This window comes from Mastomys coucha, unplaced genomic scaffold, assembly GCF_008632895.1.
Source record: "Mastomys coucha isolate ucsf_1 unplaced genomic scaffold, UCSF_Mcou_1 pScaffold18, whole genome shotgun sequence".
NCBI classification, from domain to species: Eukaryota; Metazoa; Chordata; class Mammalia; order Rodentia; family Muridae; genus Mastomys; species Mastomys coucha.
Genome location: NW_022196900.1, coordinates 9,438,278 through 9,464,098, shown reverse-complemented (window position 1 = coordinate 9,464,098; position 25,821 = coordinate 9,438,278). Strand labels below are relative to the sequence as shown.

Below are 25,821 nucleotides of genomic sequence, written 5' to 3'. Positions count from 1 at the left end.
GTAGGTCACTGGCGCTGGGGGGCTGGCTGGAGGAAGTAGGTCACTGGCGCTGGGGGGCTGGCAGGAGGAAGTAGGCCACTGGCGCTGGGCTTTTGAAGCTTTGCCCCTTCCTGTTCTCTTTCCTTGCTCTTTGGCTTCCACAATGTGAACTGCTGCGTGCTACCATATCCTCCCCACCAGGAAGGACAGGTACCACTGAAACCATGAGCCAAAATCTTTCTTCCTAGAAGTTGTTTCTGTCAGTCATTTTGGTAACAGTAGAAGTAACTAATTCACAGCCCAGTGCTTCCATTTGACAAAGGGGGAAATTAAGGACTAGAAGGCATGTTCAATGTACCCACTGGGCTGTGTCCCAGGATGGCTATGAATGTATGTCTGACAACGTCATGTCACAATCTCAGAAGGTTGGGGGCTGGTTGATGGCTCAGTGGGTAGAGGTGCATGCTATCCAAGCCCGATCACCTGAGTTGAACCCCACAAACCTACATGAAGGTACTGACCTTACAGAGTTATCCTCTGACCCTCCACATGTGTACTAAGGTGTTTGCACCTACACACACATACCATGTACACACAGGATATGGGGGAAAAGACTGTATACTTCTATAGAGTGCCAAATGACTTCCAGGAGGCGGTCTCAGAACCACTCCAGGGGCAGTTACTCAATGTTTATTTATTGAATTCTTACCATACACCACATACTGTAAGGTGTTGGAGATATGACACAGACACACAGTCCTTGCTCTTAAGGAGTTGACAGTCGGGTCTGGGAACCAGATCCACATCCTCCTGCAGACAGGGAGGGAGATCTGGAGGGGATGAGTGCTGTGTCTGAGATGTCTATACAGAGATAGGGGATACAGGAGGGAGATCTGGAGGGGATGAGTGCTGTGTCTGAGGTGTCTATACAGAGATAGGGGATACAGGAGGCAAACACTAATTAGACAGAGAGGAAAGGACTCCTTATGAAGAATGTCAAAACAGGAGTGGAGGGAAGGAAGAGGTTATTCCAGGCAGGGGGGTTAGGGGAAAGACCATAAGCAAAGACTTGCAACCCAGCTCTCACCCTGTCTTTGACTTAGAAGACATTTCAGAGGCCAGAGCTTTCTGTGATTTTAAATTCCCTTTGATAATGCCCTGTAGAGATGACAACTGAGCTCCTGCTGGAATGTTTCTGGTGAGAGGAGCTGATTACTGCTTGAGATGGAGCAGGCTTGGCTGTAACCTTTCCCGTTGCTGTTGCTTGGTTTCTGGCGTCTGTCAGGTTCTATCTCTTCATTGTCTCTGAGTAACAGGTAGAGTAGTATTTGGTCTTTAACTTCCTCCCCAGGGAATAAGAAATTGTTGTGTGTCTGGGACCTTTGGCTTATAGAATGTTAGTGCTGGAAGGACCTCAGAAATCATTCAGTCCAGTTACAAGAAAATCTTTTGTGACTCACCAGCCTCTTTGATAACGAGAGTTTTAAAAAAAACAAAAAAACAAAAGCAAGCTGTAGCTTCTCTTTTGCTAAAATGGATGTATGGGCTTGACATATGGAAATCTGTACATGGTCTTAGGGCAACCTTAAAGGCCATCTGATTAAGGAAACTTTATTTTTCTGATGGGAGCTGGAGGCTCTAAGGAATTAGAGCACAAAAGAGGCCACAGAAGTAACTCCTTGTGGATTAGGAGACTTTGTGAGCAATATAGTGAAATGCTCACCCCTGAAGAACTGGGGATATTCAGGGATGCAGGCTGCAACAAGATTTATTATAAAGCCAAAGAATGTCTGTGGTAGAAATGGGAGTCTCATGAGCACCCCTTAGAGTTGGTTTATGAGAAAATATGTAGATTTCTGTCTTTGGCTTTGAGGGGTAGATTCAAAGAAAATACCTCTAAGGGCTAGAGAGATGGGTCAGCAGCTAAAAGTATGTACTACTCTTGCAGAAGACCTGAGTTTGGTTCCCAGCATCCAATCAGGCAGGCTTTCAACTGCCTATAACTCCAAACCTAGGGGGATCCTATGCCTCCCCTGTTTCTATAGGCACTTGTACTCACACACATATTCAGACACAGGCAAACACACATAAATGTAAGCATGACAACAAAAAATAGAAGCAGAGTCAGAAGCCTCCACTGATGGAATGTGCTGTCTTTGGAGAGGCAAAATTCTCCATCATTTGATTTGAGGACACAAAACTCCTTATAGAGAGAACTTCATCTTGAACTGGGTAGCTGTCGCACGCCTTTCCAGTCCAGCGGAAATAAGGAGGCAAACACCAAGCCCTTCTCCATGCAGTTTAATCAGGAACCTTTATTTTTACTTCGTCTCTAGCTAGCTAGCTTCTTTTATATTCTTCTATATCTTCTTCTTACATCTTACTTATTACTACTTACATCTTATTAGTTACGTCTTATTAGTTACATACTTATTCCTAATTCTACATCTTAATCTGTCCTTACATCTTACTTCTATATCTACATCTTCTCTCCTATCCCATTACCAGCCCCAATTCTACATACTTACTCCTAAATCTTATATAACCCATCACCAGCCCTAATTCTACATACTTACTCACTACTTCTTATATTCTCTCTCCAGCCCCCAGCCCTTGTGGGTTAAATACTTTCCCTGGTCCCAATCACCATCGGCTACATGGCAAAGCATAATAGGCTACGAGAAATCATGCCAGCTTGCATCATAAACTAGAGGCACACAGCTTTTCCAACTAAGGCTTGTTTATCTCAATGCTCTCTGCTCTGGCCGGAGACCAGGTGTTCAATATAGATGTATAGGGTGGCAGCTGCGGCTCCCCACAGGTAGCCAGCCTGGACTTACTTGTGTAAGTCTACAAGCCCATCTTATACTCATAATAGCCAGAAGGAAGCCTAGGTCTCTCAGTGGGGTCAGTGAGGAAGAACAGAAAGTTTGAGATTGCTGACCATCAAGTCTCAAGGTGTGTGGGTGTTGAGTGGAGACAAACAGAGACCTGGAGACAATACTGGTATTCAAGAATATAGATGTGATGTCCCAGTGGTCCAATGTGTGGGCAGGTGACCACAGGATGGTAAAGTACAAGTGCCCAGGGGGCAGCTGAAGATAGAGGATCAGAGTTCTAGGAGGTAAGGGTGGGAGACTGAGTAAGAGGTTTTCTAGAGAGATGATCTAATTAAAAGAAATAATAGTAAAACATTTGAGACAGGGTCTCTAGCTATGTTGCTTACACAGGTCTTGAAGCCCATAATGACACATGCATCTTACAACCTTAAGATCTGCCTGGCACATGGAGACAAATGACGAGAGAGCGCATGACCTGGTCAGCCAATCAGATGGTGCTGGCTACAGGGAGCAAGATGTCATGGAGCAGTGGGGCACAGGTAGACGGTATAAAGGCACACCCCAACCCCACAATCAACAAGTCTGCTTCTGCCTCTCCCCTGACTCCCAGAGACTGTGTTGTTGACTCTGCACCTTATTCCCTATCCTCAAGGACCATCCAGAGGGGCCAAGGGTTAGGGCAACAGCACTGGATTCATCTGACCCTTCTTCATCAGCCTCCAGAGGAGCTGGACCTAGATGTGCACCTGTGTTCTGGCTCTAATTTAGTTTTTCTTTTTTAACCTCATTATTATTTTTTTAAATTTTTTTTTGTTTTTTTATTAGATATTTTCTTTATTTACATGTCATATGATTTTTCTTTTCCCAGTTTCCCCTCCCAGAAACAAACAAACAAACAAACAAACAAAAACAACAAGAACAAACCCCTGTTAGCTCCCCCCTCCCCATGCTTGCCACCCCACCCTCTCCCACTTATTGGCCCTGGCATTCCCCTACACTGGGGCACAGAACCTTCACAGGGCCAAGCTCTTCTCCCACTGATGATTGATTTTGCAATCCTCTACTATACACATGCTGCCAGAACAATCAGTCCTACCATGTATACTCCTTGGTTGGTGGTTGAGTCCCTGGGAGCTCTGAGGGTACTAATTAGTTCATATTATTGTCATATTATTGTCTGATCCTGTCATAGGGGGCTGCAAACCCTTCAGCTCCATTGGTCCTTTCTCTAACTCCTTCATTGGGGACCCTGTACTCAGTTCAATGGATGGCTGTGAACCTCTACATCTGTGTTAGTCAGGTACTGTCAGAGTCTCTCAGGAGATAGCTATATTAGGCTGGCTTGTCCTTCCTTCAGTCTCTGCTCCATAGTTAGTCTCTGCAACTCCTTCCGTGGGTATTTGGTTTCCCCCTTTTAAGAAGGAATGAAATGTCCACTTTTTCATCTTCCTTCTTCTTGAGTTCCTTGTCGTTTGTGGGTTGTTCTTCCTGTATTCCGAACTTCTGGGTTAATAACCACTTAGAGAGTGCATACCATGTGTGTTCTTTTGTGATTGTGTTACCTCACTCAGGATGATATTCTCCAGATCCATCCATTTCCCTAAGAATTTCATAAATTTATTGTTTTTAATAGCTGAGTAGTACTCCATTGTGTAGATGTACCACAATTTCTGTATTCATTCCTCTGTTGAGGGACATCTGTGTTGTTTTCAGTTTCTGGCTATTATAAATAAGGCTGCTATGAACATGTTGGAGCATCTTCTGGGTATATGCCCAGGAGTGGTATAGCTGGGTCCTCCGGTAGAACTATGTCCAATTTCCGGAGGAACTGCCATACTGATTTCCAGAATGGTTGTACTAGCTTGCAATCCCACCAGCAATGAAGTAGTGTTCCTCTATCTCTACAACCTCTCCAGCATCTGCTGTCACCTGAGTTTTTTATCCTAGCCAATCGGACTGGTGTGAGGTGGAATCTCAGAGTTGTTTTGATTTGCATTTCCCTGATGACTAAGGATGTTGAGCATTTCTTTAGGTGCTTCTCAGCCATTCGGTATTCATCAGTTGAGAATTCTTTGTTTAGCTCTGTACCTCAGTTTTTAATAGGGTTATTTGGTTCTCTGGAGTCTAACTTCTTGAGTTCTTTGTATACATTGGATATTAGCCCTTTATCAGATTGCAAAGATCTTTTCCCAATTTGTTGGTTGCCGTTTTGCCCTGTTAACAGTGTCTTTTGCCTTACAGAAGCTTTGCAATTTTATGAAGTCCCATTTGTCGATTCTTGATCTTAGAGCATAAGCTAGTGGTGTTCTGTTCAGGAAATATTCCCCTGTGCCTATTTGCTCTAGGTTCTTCCCCACTTTCTCTTCTATTAGTTTCAATGTATCTGGTTTGATGTGGAGGTCCCTGGTCCACTTGGACTTGAGCTTTGTACAAGGAGATAGGAATGGATCGATTTGCATTTTTCTACATGCTAACCGCCAGTTGAGCCAGCACCATCTGTTGAAAATGCTGTCTTTTTTCCACTGTATGGTTTTAGCTCCTTAAGAATGGGTACTTTTCTAGGAGAAAACAAGATAGCATGTGTAGAAGTCTAGCGAGTAGGGGTAGGCTCAGTGTGGAGATGGTGTAATTCAAAAGACAGAGGAAGGAAGAGTAAGAGAGATGAGAATGAAATAAAATCCTGTAAATGGGAGGCTTCATGGGAGCCAAGTGATTGACATAAACAAGTTCTGCCTAAGTCTGATTTCCACTCTATGCTCTGGCAGGAAAATCATACTATGTTTATTCTAGCTGCAATATAAACAGTGCCCTTTGAGTTATAATGTGCTTTTAAGTAAGTATGAGTATTTCTTAAATAGGACTTTCTAAAATACCTCTTAGAAACTATATCTGTAATCTTGTTTTTCCCAACTTCACCATGAATTAGAGAACACTTTCCTTTGTGTTTAATGAGTCCTGTTCACTTGTTCGATTTACAAAGGTGATTCCTGATGCCCAAACATGGTTAAATAAAAAATGGACACTGAGATAATGCCACGTGCCTGGCATACCTTCATCAAAGATGCAGCAGCAGAATTATGGGTTTTATTTCTTAAAGCAAAATCTCAAAGACAAATTAAACAATGACTAGGTCTTTAAGCAATAACATTCAAGAATGAAAGTGAGACGACTGAGAGTAGTCTCCAAGAGCTTCACCTGGTGTCTACGCAGTGATGAGTGCAGGAGGTGGGGTCTATACAATGATGAGTGAGGGCAGTGATGGCTGAATGTTCTGGACTCTACTTTCAACACTGACCCAAGTAAATGAATGCCTGTCTATAAATGAGGAACAACAGAAGACACTGCAGTTTTCCAAGTTTAAGCTGCAGTATGATCACAACAAGCCCAGCTGCTATTTAAAAGAGTTCCCAAACGTTAGCTTCAGAAGCTAAACATCAAAAACAAAGAGGTTCTTTCTTCCATTGTGAAGGACCTCACTGGAATAACGAGGGTGGGTTGTTCTAGCTTTTTCTAAATCTTGCTGTTTCAAGCCTCAGCCCAGGATACTGAAGTACATGTTAGGAAAAGATAAAGCTGTAATGCACAATGCTGCTTAAGGGCGCCGAAGTTTTAAACCCCGTTTTCTGTACAGGACACATCACAAGTCAGTTCTCAGTCCCCAGCTCTGCACTGACTCAACGGTGTGTTCATCTAAACTTGTGGTTCCTTATGGAGAGGAGGAAGAGGCTTCCAGTGCAGACTTGGGAGTCTCCGCAGCCTTGAAGCATGCCCTCAGATCAGGTAGATGCCCAGAGAGGGACACTGTCTTTGATGAGGCCATCACAGTACATCTCACGGGCTGGCTCTGCGTCTATTATTCCTACTCTCCTATCCCTCACTGTGCTGGGAGGGGACAGGAAAGAGTTCATCTCCTGTCTGGACAAATGATGCAGAATGGGCTTGAGTGAATATGTCCCTTACAATGTCACCCACACTGCCTTTGGAGAGTTGACTGGATTCTGAAGGATTCTTACATTAGCCAAGTGTAAGGAAGTATCCATAGGAGGAAATACAGAAGCCCACAGTATACCTGTGTTTCCTTTAGTTTCTGTTTCCCACTGTGAGCCTGGGTCTGAAATAGTAAAAGAAAACTCTAGGAATAACCAGTTTTAAAGTTTTAAATGTTGTGCCATTCGGAGCAATGTGGTTTTGAGGATCACAGCTGTGATTGGACAGTGCTGTGTTCAAACAACCTTCACACTTAACAATGCCTCTGAAGTACAGGAGCAGAAATGCCAAAAATTCGGATCTGTCAAAAAGGGCTTTCCTCAAATGAAAGGTTTAAAAACAGTGCCTAGGATATTTTGAGAGAGAAAGGGAGCACATTCTTGTAACTTTCCCATGCTCTATTGTTAGGGTGCTTCTGCTGTACTACTGTCTTAGCCCAATAGTGTGTGTCATGTGTCCAGACACCGCTTAGCTTCTGGCAGCTCTGGAAGGCTCATGCAGTGAACATCAGTTTAGTGACATGAGGCACCATACAGCATCAGTTGCTTACTCAGCACTAAGGCTGAGTGGGAGGAAAGTGTTGCTCCGTAATGTAAGAGTCTTATACTGGGGAAATACCAAATTTCAAGGTAATACCTTTGAATCCTGAATTCTTATCTTTCACAGCATCTTAGGTCCAAATCTGTAAGCAAAACTATTGTAGTCTGGGAGGCATCTGCACAGGCTCTGGTGGAGCCAATGTGTCAGGCATTCACTGGGAGTCTTACAATAATCCCGTTAATGGGCCCCTTCTGGTACAATAGTCCATCTCATACAGAGAGAGCATTCACTTACAGCTAAGGACACTTTGTCATGTGAACTGTTTCCTCACACCTGTCTCCCACATGCAGAGGACTTTTAACGGAAGGTTAAAACAAAGAGGCATGCAGAGGCTTTCGGCTAACAATGAAGTCAGCCTCATGGAGACAGGAGAGACTGCAAGCTGAGAGCGGCAGGGCACACATGTGCATCCCTCCCCTCGGTGGGGATGAAGTAGGAGCATCAGGAGCTTAAGAGCAGTCTGGGCTACATAGTGAGGACCTGTTTAGGAAGGCGGTTGGGGGCGGGCTGAGGGATGCTTAGTTTGTAGAGCATTTGCCTTGCAAACATGAGGTCCTGCTTTAGGTCCCCAGAATCTATGTAAAAATCCAGACTCGGCAGCACCCTCTTGAGATCCCAGTGGTGAGTATGTGGAGACTGAAGGATCTTTGAGACTCACTGGCTAGCTAACCTAGCTTCATTGCTGAGCTCCAGGTCAGCAGAAACCCTACATCAAAGGAGGCAGTCAGTGCTGAGACTGAAAGTCACAGATGTCTCAGTCTTCGACTCACAGTATGTATGTGCACACTTGAACACATACATACAGTGCGTAAATATGTGTATAACATAAAAAAAGAGTGTAATATGAAGGTTCCTGGGCTGGCAGCTATGATGGCTATACCTGGTTGTCAACTTGACTACATCTGGAACCAAAACCCAAAGATGGAGGTCACACCTCTGTGGGATTTTTGCTTACAGGAAGATCCACTCCTAATCTGCATCTTGGAAATAGGAAGACAAACCTTTAATCCACACCTTTTGAGCTGGGAAAGGCCATGCCTTAATCAGGGTCTTTAATTCAGATCTAAGCTGGGCTACACCTTCTGTTAGAATCCTATATAAGGATGTGGAAGAAGGGGGGTTTGCTCTTTGCCTGCTTGTCCTTGATTTGCTAGCAAGTTCACTCTTTCACTGGTACTAGAGTCTACTTCTTTGGGATTCAAGGGTCAACTGAAGACTAGCTCAGACATCCAGCCTATAGACTGAGCAAGCAAGTCAGCAGCATCCCTTCATGGCCTCACTGTCAGCCTCCGCCTCCAGGTTCCTGCCCTGTTTGAGTTCCTGTCCTGACTTCCTCTGATGATGGATTGTGATGTGGGAATGTGACTTGAATAAACCCTTTCCTCCCCAAGTTGCTTTGGTCATGGTGTTTCATTATAGCAACAGTAACCCAAACTAAGATTCCAACTTCGTCAGTGTCTTGAGAGTCACAGAACTTTTTCTGTGTTTCTTGCAAGCTTACCAGTGGAGGGCTGGCATTGCAGTTAGCACCCCAGCACACAGCACCCTTTCACTTCTCACCAAGTATCTCTAACATTTTTTTTAATGGTTCTTTATCCCACTTATACTTCTCTATTGTGGGACAGACAGAAATATTCAAGAGCTGAGGACTCAACACTTGGAGAATCTCAAGATATAGCCAGGGAGTTAGCCTCCAGGAACACTCATCAACAGCTCCATCAGCAGTGTTAATATAAAAAGGTTCAGATATTTAGAATACTTCTGTAGCAGTTATCAACCAATTGCAGATTAGAAATTTTGAAAAAAAAAAACCTTTGTGATAAACACTGTAGATACTTTTGATTGTCATTGTTCACTAAATGTTACTTTGTAGCAATTTACCTGTCATTAATGTTATATTAGGCATTGTAAGTAATCTATAGATGGCTTAATGTATATAGGAGGATGAGTGTATGTCATATATAAATACTCTGCCATTTTATGTAAGAATTTTGGGTATTCATTGATCTTAGAATTTACAGGAAGTCCTGAGCCCCCTCCACATGCACATATGGCAACTGTATTCACACAGGTTTGTCAGGAAATGAGGAGGAAGAGCCAGTTAATTATACAAGTGGCTGCCTTAGTTAAATCAAAACTAGACTTAACATCCATTTAGCAAAATAGGTTAGATATTAGTTTCTTTCAAAAAAAAAAACAAAAACAAAAACAAAAACAAAACAAAATAAAACAAAAAAAACCCAAGAGGTGGCTGGGGAGATGGATCAGCTGTTAAAGTGCTTGTAGCTCCAGTATGACTGCATGAGTTTAAACTCTAGAGCTCATGATTTTAAAAAGCTGGCAGGGTTGCCTGGCAGTGGTGGCGCACGCCTTTAATCCCAGCACTTGGGAGGCAGAGGCAGGCAGATTTCTGAGTTCGAGTTCGAGGCCAGCCTGGTCTACAGAGTGAGTTCCAGGACAGCCAAGGCTACACAGAGAAACCCTGTCTCGAAAAAACCAAAAACCAAAAAACCAATAATAACAATAATAATAAAAAAAAAGCTGGCAGGGTGTGGCTGTGCACACTTTTATTCTCAGCATGCATGAGGCAGAGAGGCTGGCAGTTCTCTGTGAGTTCAAGGCCAGCCTATTCTACATAGGGAGACTCTATCTCAAAAAAAAAAAAATGCTGTACATGATACATTACATACTTGTAATTCAGTGTTCGGGCAGTAGAGACAGGCAGTTCCTGGGGAATTTCTGACCAGACAGGCTAGCCTACTTAGCAAGGTCAGAGAGAGAACCTGTCTCAAAACCAGGTGGACAGCACCCAAAGAATGATACTTTTGGTCCTCTGGTCTTTACCTACACATGTGTACCTGCACACACACACATACACACACACACACACACACACACACACACACACACACACACACACACACACACACACACTTGCCCACATGCCAGGAGGGGCGAGAAAACAAGTTCTCCCTTGGTAGCTTACTCTAGGCTGGGTCTTCCTCCTTCCTTAAGGCCCCAATCCTCTGAAGTTAGAGGGAGGGCAGAGCAAGAAGGTGACAGAGGCACTGATCCATCCAGAACTCTGGGCCCTCACAAGTCCACCCAGCTTCCCTTCTCAGCTTAGAGCTATCTCGGTGGCTCACACTTACTTAGCTGCAGCGTCTTTTCTCAGCTGTTCATGCTTCATGAGGAGGTTCTTCCGGTCCCGGAAGGCTTTTCTGACCTTGTATCCTTTGTAGACTGCTTGGATTTTGAAGGCAGCGATGTCTTGTATAGCTGCGATGGACAGGGCGCCATGTTCCAGCATGAACTGGATCACCTCGTGGCGCTCACCAAGCAATGCATAATCAAGGGGTGTGTACCTGAAGTTAGAGGAAGACTGATTTGGAATGCATTGTGATTAAAGGCATAGAGAAACCGATATATTAACACTTAAAAGTAAGACCCTTGCTCAGCCAGGAGGTGGCGCCACACACCTTTGGTTCCAGCCTAGTCTACAGAGTGAGTTCCAGGACAGCCAGTGCTACAAAGAGAAACCCTGTCTCAAAAAATGAACAAACAAACAAACAGACCCTCATTTTACCACGGGATTTCCCAGGCAAAACCTAATCTGTTCACCTTTTTTCTCTAAGGAATACAAAACAAGAGGCTGCAGGTTCAGCCTGTGCAGCTGAGCTCTGGGAGCTGGCTCACAAGCTAGAGAGGTGGTTCTCAACCTTCTTAATGTTATGACATTACATTTTTACATGTTTAATACAGTTCCTCAAGTTGTGGTGACCCCCAACCATGAAATTAGTTTTGTTGCTACTTCATTAATTGTAATTTTGCTACTATTGTGAATCATAATGTAAGTATATGATGTGCAGCATACCTGCCCAGCTAGAGTCTCGTATATTGCATCATATACTGAACCAGTCCAGATGGAACCAAGAGCTACATATAAGCAAAGAGACCATGCAGGGACTGGAAGGTTTCATGGAAGATTGGAGAAATAGTAAATAGGAAGTCCTTCCTGAAAAAAGTGAAATGGAACTTAAAAGTCATAAAAAGACCAGTCAGTAAATCAGACTAAATAATAAAAAAAAAAATTACAGGGAAAAACATCATTTAAATGATACATATTTTAAGACTTGGAATGGGATTAAAGTATAAAAACTGAAGTAAAAATATTCTCCCAATGATGGTAGTAGATCTTTTGGGGTCTTAGCTGTCTCTGTTAAAGTGAGTGGGGAAAGTGGGTGGTGGATGGAAAGGGCTAGGCCAGCATGCAGCAGTTCCTGCAGATCAGCTGCTGCTCTTATGAGCACAGGACCCACACTGCAGGAGGGGTTATAATGCTGTAGTTGCCTGCCGTGAACACTTCCATAGGACCCAAAGTCATTTGTTTACCTAGTGACAACTGCACACTGAGGCAGTCTGCAGGGTGACTGAGGTAGTCCACATAACCATGGATCACCACGTCCAGTGGGAAAAGGAGATGGTTATAAGGATGCAAGGTTAGGCTCAGAAAACCTCATAATAGCTACTGAAAAGAAAACCTCTCTGCAAAACTTACCAAATAGTTACAGAAGGCATACAAGGAAGAGGTTTTAGAATAAGGGTGGTTTGCTTGCTTCAAGAAAGAAACTGAATTCACAGACTGTGTTGGGTGAGTAACAGATTCATGGATAGTTTCCTCAATGAAACCCCAATAGCTGAAAAAATAACCGGTCATTTCAGAACACCTCAATTCAGAACATATCACTACTGTTTGGGGAAGAGAAGACCTTAAATAAGTAGCCTCAACTGATACTTATAAATAGATGTTATTTTGTAAATTTTGAAGAATTAAGAATTGGACACTGTCTCTTCTGGCTGCACATCCACTAATGAGATTATCAGAGAGTCACTGAGCACAGGGTAGTAATATGAACTGGCTTTTACAAGTCACTAAATGAAACATCTTCATTTCATAAATAGAGATCCAGGAAAGTTAAGCAACTTGTTGACAATTATGCAACCAGTTTATACAGAATGTAGACATAATTAATTGCAAGTAGCTCCCAGTTTAATATAACCTCCTTTTCTATCAACTCATGAATACATTCTGGTAGAACAGAAGTGATTGTGAAATCAATTTGCATACAATATGTGTACTTAGTAAGGCTTTGTTGCTATGTTTACTTCTTTCAATTTCTTCCTTTGAATTTTTGCTGAAATATTTTAAAGCAAATTGTAAAGTCCTATCAGTCCATCTCCCTGCATCTCAGCATTCATCTACACATAACACAGGCACAGCCACAGGATATGTTAACAAAAATATAGCAGGAATTGCTTAGTAAAACATAATGTATAAGTCCTCCAATTAGGATTTTTGATCCAATCAATCTTAGCTTCAAACAGACAGAATGTAAATAACTAGCCAGGTTTTAAGGCTGACGTTTATATCTAGTGTTTCAGCAACTGTGTTGTTCTTATCATTCCATTCCACATTCCATTTAGAAACATTCAAGCCTGTGAATATTCCTATTGACATGAGAGAGTGGCTGTCAGATAACTATTGACTGAGAGCCAGAAGAAGTTGGCAGAAATGATGTCTATTTGAGGTACATCACTTAGTTAATGTCTATGCACAAGAAGTATAAATTAGCACTACATTGATGGTAACCAGCCAAGAAACAATGTAGACACTGATGAGAGATAACATACAATTGGACCTGCCACATGGGAACGGGCTGATGGGTTCAGCAGAAAGCCCAAGCCAGGATGTCAATAAGCATAAGCAGCAATGCCACCTTCTTACGTGTGTACATCCATGTGCACTGCTATGGAAAGAGAAGCAGGCCAAGGAACCGCCACTCTCTCCAGAACATTTTTCCACTGTTTCTTTACAAATAGAGCAACTAGGAAGTAACATTGTTATAGTAAATCCTGCTTTTTAATTACTGATTGACAATGATATGCTGTGGGGTGTGTGTGGGTGCGCGCATACGTGTGTGTGAGGAAGTGCCATGGTACACATAGAGATCCGAGAACAACATCCAGGAGTTGGGTCTCTCCTACCTTAGGCTCTGGGGACAGAGCTCAGGCATTAGGCTTGTGCAATAAGTGCTTTTACCTACAGAGCCATCCTTTTGGTCTAGGCATTCTTTAAAGAAATCACTCCTTTAGGAGATTCTTAGCTTTCCTTTCTGTTTTTCATTTGGAGCTTAGAGAGAAGCACCTTCAATTTTTTTCTATAACAAAGACAGACTCTGGGAGAGGGTGAGAAAGCCTGGCCATAAACTTAGTTATTACCTACAATTTACAAGCACCTTCCCAGATCCAAGAGCCATAGAGTGTCTTCTGCTTAGCTTCACTTTGCACTGTCTGTTTCTAACCATACTGTGGGTGGACCCAGGCACTTGAAACTGAGCTACACTCCCAACCATGACTGAGCCTCTTCACTGGGTGGAGTCCTTGAGTGACAATCCTAGCATATCTCTGTAAACCATGTTATTGGAGAAGACAATGTTTATGGATATTTGTAGATGTTCAGCTTTCATCTCAGCTTCTCCATGTATGTTTGAGACACTCGATGGCAGCCTTTTATTCACTAATTATATCCTCTCCAGTAACAGAAACAACTTGCATATATAACTCATTCTGCTGGCCTGGATGAATTCTTGGGCCTGACCAGTTAGAATTTCACTGGCCATATGTTAAGTACAAGCTTGAAGAGAGTCCTTTCCCCACCTGCATATGTGAGCCTGCCATAAGTGGTAGCCAAAGTTTTGAGCAGGAGCGAAGTTCCCATTGTTCTAAGTGAACTCTCCATGGAAATTTGGCTCTTTTCTCTGGCTAGGGATTGCTTTATACAGTATTTCTTTATGAGTATACTTACTATTTCTGAACCAATATCTCAACTTGAAAGGAAGAATGTGAGATGAACAACACTACATTCACTCCCCTTCCCAATCAGTGACTTACCTCTCCTCATTGTTCTCCATCTGATTAGGGAAAGCAGCAAAGTCTAGCAGTAGTTTAATGGCATCAAGGTAGCCATTATTACAGGACCAGTGCAAAGCTGTTCGTCCCTACAAGTATGAACACATCAACTGTACTGGAGTAAGCAGTTTCAGACACATGGTTATAATAACTCAGAAGAAACAATTTCTCCTCAGATTGATCAATGATAAGGAAGGAATGCTATGAAGTATATAATAAACAGATGGTTCTTAACTAGAGTAATCACAACTAGCATGCTGGTGAAAGGGCATCATGCACTGCCTATGATGAGATCTGGGGAAGATTTGACATTGCTTGTGGGACATTCCAACCAAGAGTGCAAACCTTGACTTTCACTACCAGAAAGCAGGAGGCAAACCCAATTTTGAGTCAAGTTCAATAAAATAAATGGTGTGATTGTTATTCTTGGTTGACAACTGGATTACATCTGGAATTAACATAAACACAAGTGGCTAGGTATTGTGAGGGATTTGTGGTACTTAAATCATTTGAAATGGGAGGATCCACCTTAAACCTGGGCCAGGACTTCTGCTGGCAGCCTATATAAAGGACAACGAAGGAAACGTACTCTCTGTCTGCTTGCTTTACTCCCACTGGAAAGATCATTCTATTACTGGAATTAAAACCTACTTTGTCAGGATTCTGGTGTACACTGAAGACAATCTGAGACATCTAGCTTTGTGGACTGAACAACTACTTGATTCTGGGACTTTCTATTGATAGACAGCTATTGTTGGACTAGCTGAACCACAGTCTATAAGCCACTCTAATAAATTCCCATATATATATATATATATATATGTGTGTGTGTATGTGTGTGTGTGTGTATAAACATGCACATACATGCATGTGCACACAAACATAAATAATTAAATGTAAACCAAAAAAGGAAAGCTAAAGAAGACATGAAAAAGTGCAGAAAAGAAATAAGGTATTTACAGTGTTGAAGGTGTCAGAGAGGAAGCTATCCCAAGTCTAAATATGTACACATCTAACCCAGATTCTAAACATTTCAGACAAATGAAGTGGATTAAGGGGAATTAGAGCCAAAATCATGGTGGTAAATTTTGAAAAATAGTTTTAAAGTTTTATTTATTAATTTTTATAGTGTTAGATTTTAAGCTGCTTTATTTTGTAATGATTGATGTTAGAAACATGTAAGAGAACACTAATGATATAGAAGACATATGTAACACAACCTGAAAATTGGTATATAGACATGAAACATTGCATTAAACCACGACTGAATTGGAATTCTTCTCAGTTCTATAGGGAGTGTCTACCAAAATCAGCCATATGCGGATCATAAAGAAAGTCTCAGAAGAATGCACCCTTCCCTGAAAAGATGTCTCTACTGTAACTTCTAGAATCCCTGACTTGTGATGCTACACAGAAAAGCAGCTGTCCTGCAATGGGGAGATCATCCTGGATTATTGTGTGGGTCTTTCCAAGGGACAAAGGGCTGGGGAGCTGTTGTCAGTGACTCAGCTAGCACTGGTCAGCTCTGACAATGGAGGATGGCCATGAGTCAAGCAGCCTGTAAATGCTAGAAACATTGTAACACAAAACTAAAGAAAACAAATGGAAAAGAACAGAAACCCTGCTTCTCCTCAAGGTCTCTGAAACAGGGCAGCCTCACTGTACTCTGGTTTCTTAGCCCAGTGAGACTCTTGTGACATAACTAATTCCTGTCAGATGTTTGTGCTAATTTATCACAGGAGCAATAGGTAACTAATCTATTAAATTAAGGTTATGAAATAAGGAAATGCCCAGGTACTTGGAAAATAGCAGTAGATTCCCAAATAATGTGCAGTCTTGCAAATAAAGCGAAGGAAAAAGAAGCGAATATTCTAACTATATGACAGGGAAGGTGTGCCTTAACCAAAAGCTGCAGCAGAGCTCAAGCAGGGCTTAGCGGAGGTGGAGTGACATACAATTAGACAAAAGTATTGACAATATGAGGAACTTGAGTTTTCATCCGAGGGATCTAGCAATCAAGCTTAGGAGCTGAGAGAAAAAGATGTCAAGGTGGAGGTCAGCTGGGGTAAGTAAGTTCCAGGATGAGTTACATGGTGATATTCTGTCTTTGAAAGAAAAGAAAAAAAATTAAAGGGAGCACCTACTACCCTAGTACTTGGGACTCAGGAGGTGAGGGCAAGAGGATCAGGAGTTCAACATCATATGTGGGTATGTTATAAGTTCAAGGCCAGTGTCGGGCTCATGAGACCGTGTCTTAAAACAGTGGCCCCTGCCCACTAAACCAAGAGTAAGTCAGAACCTAAGGAAAGTGGTGGCAGGAAATAAAGATGGGAGCAAACACCATTCAAAAAACAGATGTGCTCAAAATGAAGAAAGTCAACAATGACAGATGTCCTTGGAAGGTTTGAAAATGGCAGGTTGAATTTAAAAAAAAAGAAGAGAAATAATACATATTATTAATATATGCACTTAATAGATAAATAGCTTTGTCCTAAAATATAATATAGACAAGAGCAAATGTGACCAATTTTTATAAATACAACTGAAATTTTGAATAAAATGGAAAAATTCCCAATAAAATGTACTTACAAAAGTGTAAAGGAAATTATTAGGAAACAGAATAGTCTAACAGCCACTAAAGAGCTGGATCATTTATTAATAAAGTATGCATTAAGAAAGTTCCCACAACCAGTGACTTCAACAACAAATTTTACCATGTGCTTAAGGAAGTAGTAACATCAATCCAACACAAATTCCTAGAAGAATACTTTCTAGCCCTATTCATAAGGTTAGAAACTCCTTCTACTCAAACCTGACAAGTTCTAAGAAAGGGAAATTACCATGAACATAAGCACAAGGTCTTAAAATATTAGTAAACAAAATCCCCCCCCACAAATACCTACTACACTGTAAGTGAGGCTCAGTCTGAACAAAATTCAGTCAACTTGATTCACATTATCAAGAGGAAAAAAAGAAGAAAAGAATATAGTCATGTTGGTAGATGCACAAAGAATATTTGATAGAAATCTAAGTATGATCTAAGCAACTAGAAATAAAATCTCCTACAGTGGTGAAGTATTAGAAGCCAGGTCGCTGAGAAACCAGAATGAGTTAAAGATAACTAGCATCACCATTTCCACTCAGAACTACACGAGAAATCCTAGATGGTTCAAAACCAGAGGATTCCAAAGTGCTACACGTAAAAATGAACAGAACTGGAAAGTCACTTGATAAAAGCATGTAAGAAACTGTCCATTTAGCACAACATAAAGAACATGCTAAGTTATAAATGATGCATTCCTAATATATTCAGCATGCACCCCTGCTCCAGCATGTAGGCAGTGATCAGTCAGCTGCAGGAGTCAGCTGTCTCCTTCCCACTTGACCATCTTGCCAGCTTCTCATTATGCTGTTTTTACACACAACAGCAATCTTGGTGGACACTTCCTCAATGGTTAATGGAGAATCTAATTTATGACTTAGGAAACCTAACTTATGATAACTCTTTAAAAGTAGTGCTAGGGAAACTGAGGGAAACTGGTACTGCATAGAAGAGGAGGCATGAATGAAATCTTTTTAAGGATTCTGGCAGCTCTCTCTCTGTCTCTCTGTCTTTCTCTCTGTCTTTCTCTCTCTGTCTCTCTGTCTCTCTGTCTCTCTCTGTCTCTCTCTCTCTCTCTCTCTCTCTCTCTCTCACACACACACACACACACACACACACACACACACACACACATACACACCACAGCTGATCATACTGTATAGCATTTGTTACTTTGATTCTGTAATCTCCTTAGAGGGATTATTCTAAGGGAATAATCCAAAAGAAGAAAGATAATTTATGAAGATAATTCTGGCAGGGTTGTAAGGTGGGACTTGTCCACGTACAGGAGTTAGTCACTGAACTCGAGAGTTTAGTTAAGGGCTCCCCACTCCCAAGCATTGTCACTACAGGATTAGCATTGAAGCTACTTAAGTCCCAGTTTCCTCTGCTGTGAGGTGGGATAATGACAGTAACTACTTCATCGGGTCACTGTGAGGGTGGAATGCACAATTCTTGAATATAAAGCTCTTGGTATTTCAGGATATTAAGCAGTTGTGATCATGAGAAAGATTATTTACCAACTGAGAAAATGTTGGTGCTAGGTTTAAGTGAATAAAGGCATCTTAAATATCACATATGTGTATACATATGTTAAATAACATAAAGATACAGTGAGCACTAGAAGAGAGCACTGATAATGGAATCATCTTTCTCTGAGTGATAACATTTTTACTTAACTCATAGCAGAGAAGGGCTCTACGCACCATGGAGCTGGTGGCACAGAAAGCCCAGGGTTTCTACCTCTTTGTCTTGGATGTTGGGGTCTGCATTGTTCTCCATGAGCACAGCCATGCAGTTGATGTACCCTCCGTACGCAGCACACTGAAGTGGTGTTCTTCCCGCGTAATCCTGCACGTTTGGGTTGATCTTATTTTCTATCAGTATCTGGCAGACGTCAGCATTTCCGCCCAGCGCTGCCCAGTGTAGAAGTGAATGTCCATCCTGGTCAACCAGATCTACTCGTGCTCCGCCTAGCAAAGCAAAGCTGCAGTGAGAGTGCGGACAGCATTTACTGGGAAGAGCAGAGCTTAAAAATGTAACAGTTCTCTTTAAAAGCTTTGCCCCGCTGCCCCAAATACTTCTATGCATTATACAGTGTCAGTACCAGAGCTGTAGAGAATTCCTGATGGTTTGGAGAGGTTGGGACTCATTCTCTTTCAGTGACTGCAAAGTGGTAACCTGAATCACATGTTCACCAACTGGTGAGGCTACAGGTGAAGACAGTTTTCTTCTAGTGCCACTTGGGCACTCTTTCTGAACTCTCTGATGCATGACTCTGTGTGTGAATGAAAGCATTCACACTGGATGTGTTGGAGTGCCTACCTTTTGTGTGAGCCATAATAGAAGCACTTGTGCCAGCTCACCTTTAATAAGTGTCTGAATCACATCTCTGTGTCCCATCTCGCAGGCTCGGAACAGTGGAGTATGTTTCATGACGTCAGTAGCATCTACTTGAGCATCATTGTCCAATAACAACTTCACGGTGCTGACGTGGCCAGAAAGGGCAGCAGCGTGTAAAGCTAAAACAGAAGCCAAAGCCTCTGGTAAGCTCTCACAATAACTTTACCTTTTAATTTTAAGAATGCTTTTCTTTCTCTTGATTTCCACCTCACTGTGGCTAAATGAAATCCAAATTTTTTTCCTCCTCCTTCCTGCCCCTGACCCCAGCTCTGGCCATGTACATGTTGTTGGTGTGGTATGTGGGTGGATGGTGAGGTCGCTGCTGAGTTCTGGCTGTACTCACTGTTGCGCTAGAGATTTTCTTTTCCTCCTGACTTGCAATTGGGATTTCAAACAAAGAAGAGGCTTTTATTGGATGCTAAATTCTATGCCTCTTAGTGACCAGTATGTAGTTACAGATCTCTATTAATAAAAAAAAATTGATGCAGGAGTCTGGTAAAGACAGATAAGGCTGTCAAGCAGTGAAGGCTCTGGAGTCATGGGAAGTTCTAACATGAAACAGCAATAGCAGTCATACTACTCAAGCAGAGTATTAAAAATGAGAGTTGAAAATACAGTTAGATATGCACATCCCTTAAGACATATTTTAAAGTGTTAGTAACTACTAAATATGCACAGTTTTTTACACATGTATATATATATGTATATATATGCTGAGGTGTACATGCATGAGTATGCACACGTGTGTTGAGGCCCAAAGTTGACATTGGTTCCTTGACTGTGCTCTAACATGCATATTTACACTGGGTCTCCCACTGACTCCACAGGTCAGCCAGCTTGCTCTGTGGGTTTCTTGTCTCCTCCCAAGCGTGGGGATTACTGCCCGGCCTCCAAGCCCCATCCTCACCCCCCCACCCCCGCATCCTCGGTGTCTGGTCCTCACATTTGCATGGCGAGTGCCTTACCCACTGAGCTATTTCTTCAGCACCAACTATGCATAGTTGTCAGTTTCTGTTTTTTTTTTTTTAATATGAAAGTAAATGATGAAACAAGTTTTTATCTTGTGTCTAAGGCATAGCCAGAGTTATAAACCAGATGTTGATTTTTACCTGGTAGAGACACTAATTTTAGCCATAATACTTGGAAGAAATAAAGCCTTTGGAGTAAGATCTTGGCAAACTCAAGCTTAAAAAGTAAAAAGCTAACTCAAACAATAAACTACTAAACAATATTATCTTAGAAACGGTGACCTCAAGTTTCTGTATTATAAAGTGGGTAGCACCTTTCAGCACCATGAGCACATGTGCCAGTTCCTACCTGTGCCTCCATACTTGTCTGCCATGTTAATATCGATGTCCGATTTCAAACTCAGCATAGTCCTGAGCACGTCGTCACTGCCTTTTCCTGCTGCCCACATGAAAGATGTTCTTCCTTCCAGGTCAGCATCATCCTTCACTGAAGGATGCTCTAAAAACACTTTAACCGTTTCCTGTAAGAAGACTTTATTTGAAACACTGCAGTGGTGGAGAACATCTCTACATGGTAATAAAGCACCTGTGTGATTCCATGAAGACAAGGGCTTCTTCTCCTGATGTTTTTTAATGAACAATAAAACTTCAATTTCGATAGAAAATGAAGACTTCTTCCCTTATAATAGTTTTTGTTTCTAGAACACTTCAAGACATGATCTAATTTTCTCATTCAACGCCCTTAAATTTGGGGTGATGACTGCCCCCTCCCAGCAAATGCTGAAGAAGAGGTAGAAAGACTGTAAGAGCCAGAGGCTGGGAAGGGCTGATGCCCAACAGTGTTTTCTGCACATGACAAAGGCTGGCGTGTGGAGAACTCACTGCGGCTGTTGGGCCTGTCAACATGTCTGGTGAAGGGAGAAGGGCTTGTGAGGCCCCACCCCTCTCTGAGTGACTATGACAGTCAGTGGTGGCTGGGGGAACTCATCCCACTCTCCTCATTAGTGCTAAGTTGCCCATGCTCCAGTAAATAACCTACTGGGAAGAAGGTGGGGATGAATGAAACTGTCAAAAATTAAAAAATAATATAATAAAATCAAAAGATGACAAGTGTAACATAACTGAGAATGAGTCTCTTTGATCAAGCTCTCAAACTTTTAAGGCCACTGTTAGGAATGAAAATTAGAAGGCTTTAAAGAATTCAGTCTTACCACTAGCATTAAGTTATACATATGCTTGTACACTGTACCTGCAGAGACCCCCATATTCACGTGTGCCTCTAGAGAAGGCAAACAGATTGTCTCGCTGTGTATTTCATTTCTAGAAATCTTGGGTGGTTAATACATTTGTTGATTACTAATCAAAAGTTACTGTGAAATATAGCATTCAACTCATTTAAGGAATTTTATTTAGTCATTCCTATATTTAAGGTCCTGCCTCTGAAATAATGGGAAAATAGGGACCCTGGGTAGACAGTCCTAGCAGTGCCCAGCAGTTGGGTTACACTGTTGGTTTCGGTGCTGGGATCAAATCCAGGGCCCCGCTTGCTCATGCTGCACACACAGTGCTGTGCAGCTGCTGAGTTTATTCCCAGTTCTTGTACCTGGGTTAATATTCCCATGTTGAACTAGACACTAATTTCTACGAAGACCAAGAAGCTTGTGCTCGAATAAATATAAAAGAGTTTCAAAAAGAACTTTCTGTAGCTGACTCTTAATATTCTATATGTAGAATGGGGGCTGGGCTGCAGAGCCAGCACAGCAGTCAAGCGCTCTAGCTGTTGGCTTCAGTTCCCAGCACCTGAATGGTGACTTAAAACCATCAGAAACTTGACTTGCAGACAGGCTGACCCCTCTTATGCTCTCCAAGGGCACCAGGCAGTCACGTTACACAGACATATATGCAGACAAAACACCTATACATACACAATAATAAAAAAGAATACATACAATGGCTCATCTAATTTAGTCCTTGTTTTACACTGCAAGAAATACAGGTTTATGACCACATAAATATTGGAGGCAAGTACAGGAAGAGTTCCATGTAAACCTGGAACTCCCAGCAATCTGTCCACAGCATGATAAGGCTTCCTAATTTTAAAACTATTTCCTGATTTGTTTATTTTTGTTTTTGTTTTTGTTTTTTCAAAAAAGAAAATAGCAGCCATATGTGGAATCAACAGAAGCTAATGTAATGATAAGCTTGCAACAGAGCTTAGAAATGTGCATAATTATTAAAATCAACTCAGAAACTGACAGACTACCTAATTTAAACATCTGTAATATGATACCATTCTCCCTTATTCCCACTGGTAAGTATTTAATTATTGGTATTTGTATTAAAGCTAGAGTTTGAAATCTGGTTCGCGATCATGGGCAAGGCATTTAATCTCTCAGGACCTGTAAATGGGATGTTATGACCCACCTCACAGGCTTCTGCTGAGTCATGTACTGAGTTTTCATTTCCATGGACCCATCAGCTTGGGCCACGTGACTTTCCCATCTGTGTTAAGACTTCTCCAAATATTATTGAGATGTCCAGAGTTAATAAAAGATAATGGTTTGCCAAAACTCTAGGTGGTGCATTGAGTAAAGTTTTAGGGAGGTCATGAAGGACTGAGTGTAAGTGTGCAGATGGCCAGCCTGTGAACAACCCAAGAGCAGACACACAATGTTCTTGTCACAAAGAGTACCCATGAGTTTTTGCCCTATTTAAAAGAAAGGTAGTAGAATCACTAGCATACAAGACAGGATCAAACTGGCTTCCGCAGAGTAAGAAGGAGTGAAAATAAGATGCTCAGTAGAACACTGAGGTCAAAAGCAGGAGTTCTACTCTGCCCAGGCCAGAGCTACTGAGAGCTTCACTGCATACTCACGATGAAGACAGAAAACCACCTGTGGCCTCTTTAATGTCTCAGGGTCAGACCACACACTCTCATGCTACCAAGTGAACCCAGGACATAATAGATAAGAATGCACTTTGTGATCCATCAGGGAAGAACTATAGATAATGGTCAGGACCTCTAGATATAATAATTCACACTTTTGCCTTCACAGATGTATACAACCCATAATCACTAATATGAATCATAAGAATGTAGTCTGTGTTTGGACACCTGCCCTCATATGTACACAACTGCTCTCATAGGATATGGCCTGTGTAGACTCCTGCTCCACACCAGGTGCAATAGACACTTACCTAAGTTTGTTTTACCTTTCCAGCAGTCCTGAAAGAAGACTTATAGTTACCAACCTATCTATGAAGAAGCAAAGACTCAGAGATGTTAAGAATGCTGTGTGAGGCCTCGTAGCTAGCAATCTGCACAGCTGGGATTCCAGAAGTTGGTTTTTCCAGCTGCAAAGTCTTGCTGCTGAGCTTTCAAGACTTTGTAAAGTCAATTATCTCAGGACAATTCTAGGGTGCTGAACAGTAGCACATCCTTAGTGCTATAAAAGTCACAAAATAAGGCAGTATACACACTGTAAAGCAAAAGTTATATAGAGTATTTAAGTAAAGCAATATAAAATGCAGGTGACTAGGAACCTTATAAGAACACAGACCATTACCTGCATTATGGTGTCTGACAGAATGATGGTTAAGAGCTAATCACTCTACCAGCTCAGATACATGAACTTTAACCCGGCGCACTCTGAATTAGATCAGTGCCAACCTCCTTTTGATAACACTGTACTCCATCTATCATAGGCTGACCAAAAGGGGCACGGGACAATGGCATATTATTTCTTATATTGAATATGAAGCTATAATTATATCATAATAAACATTTTATTAAGAGAAAGGGGAATCATAACTTACAGCAAAGTTACTCTGAGCTGCATAGTGCAAGGGTGTTGCTCCTTGGCTGTCCGAAGGGATTGTTCCAGACTTGTTTCTTTCTAGAAGGAGATGGACAATCTGTGCATGGCCTGAGAACAGACACAGGTAGGTATCACGCACAAAGGGATAAGCCAGTTTTTAATCCATTTAAAAGAAAGAAGGTTAAAAAAAAGAAGAAGAAAAAGCAAAACAGTAGCATTCAACAGCATTTAAAATGGTTTCGACAGCTCCTAGCACAGCCTTTTCCTCCTCCTCCCCCGTGCCTATGACAGGGTAGAAAGAAGGCCAAGCTTACAACAGTAAAAACAAGATGCTTCATCAGGAAGGAAAAGCAGTGACAGCAGTGCCAGGCTTGGGTGCTGCCTCCTGGCTTCACTGCCTATCACGTCAAGGTTGTGCTTCCTGATCCCCGAGAACTGAACATCAGCTCCCTGCTACTGCTCAGCTGAACTAACTGAACTATCTCTTCTGGCTCTGAGGATAAACCAGCCCCTCAATAGCGCTCCCCTAGTCTTTCAACATCAAGGCTGCGCGTACACTCTCCACGAAATCAGAGAGCAGGCACTGTGGTGTGCTGGTGGGCTGAGAGTCTGTAGTATACAGCCTGAAAGAAGTGGTTTCTGCAAGGGAGAAACTGTACAAAGGGGCAAAGAGTTAGCAAGCTGGGAGTGGTGGTGTGTGCCTGTAAACCCAGCACTTGAGAGCTCAGGCAGGAGGAGTGAAAAACTGAGACTAGCCTGGGCTACCGAGAAAGTGCTAGGACCTCATCTGGTTGTTTCAAAAAACACAATGACACAACACAACACCACACAGAGGGCTAACAAACTTAAGAAACCCTTTTAGACTCTCTAACAGAGCATGTGAGGAACAGGGCAGAGCAGGAGATACCATGATGGAGGAACCTTCTGAGCAAGGCTGTGCTGGGTGGAAGGGATCTGCCTGGGGGTTGTGCTCATGTACTTATTCTGTGGTTTAAGGCTGAGTTTTCCTAACCCAAATACAGGCCTGATGACTATCCGGGCAATAGTGTCAATCTACACACATGTACTCTTGGTTGAGGAGCAAAGAAAACATTCAGTAAGGGAAAGAAAATCAGCATTGGAAAGATGAAGGGCATACCTCAGAGATGGTGCCAGGAAGGCTCAGAGCAAAGTCGAGAAACTGTTAGGCATCTTCAGTTTAGTCAGAAAGAGATGGCTTCTACGAAACAAAAGAGAGCACCCGAGGAGGAAAACAGGCTGACATGAGAAGCTGATGGAAGGAAATAAAATGAGCGTAAGAAGAAATAGAGGAGGAGATGGGAATGAAGACACAGTTGAAATAAAAAAATATTCCATTTAATAAGAATAATAAAATCAGAATGTACAGAATGAAAGTGAATTGCAAACATAGTTGTGAAATATAACCACTTTCTAGAGGAAACAGAAAAGGGGTGAAAATACCTTAGAAGAAAGACTAAATGACATGTCTGACATCAAAGCTGTATGCAAAAATGAAAATCATTTTAAAACATATGGTGTGCTATTTAAAAATTAAAGGCAAGATATTCACAACTGAGTAGACCCTCAGACTGTTAACTGAGTGGACCCTCAGACTGTTAACTGAGCAGACCCTCGGACTGTTAACTGAGTGGACC

General features: G+C 42.0%; 1 protein-coding gene across 5 annotated transcripts in view; it reads right to left on the bottom strand.

Annotated features, from left to right (window-relative positions):
- The window catches only part of Invs (inversin), a 150,593-nt gene that overhangs the window by 18,683 nt on the left and 106,089 nt on the right, over positions 1–25,821 (bottom strand). For 4 of the 5 annotated variants that reach the window (XM_031377361.1, XM_031377360.1, XM_031377362.1 and 1 more), the window contains 6 exons: positions 24,165–24,274; positions 20,698–20,869; positions 19,344–19,499; positions 18,721–18,950; positions 14,358–14,464; positions 10,559–10,771 (listed from right to left, as the gene is read on the bottom strand). In XM_031377361.1, coding sequence (XP_031233221.1) covers positions 10,559–10,771; positions 14,358–14,464; positions 18,721–18,950; positions 19,344–19,499; positions 20,698–20,869; positions 24,165–24,274 — 988 coding nt within the window. Of the gene's footprint in view, positions 1–10,558; positions 10,772–14,357; positions 14,465–18,720; positions 18,951–19,343; positions 19,500–20,697; positions 20,870–24,164; positions 24,275–25,304; positions 25,364–25,821 lie in introns of those variants that run through there. The other variant, XM_031377364.1, reaches the window with a different exon arrangement.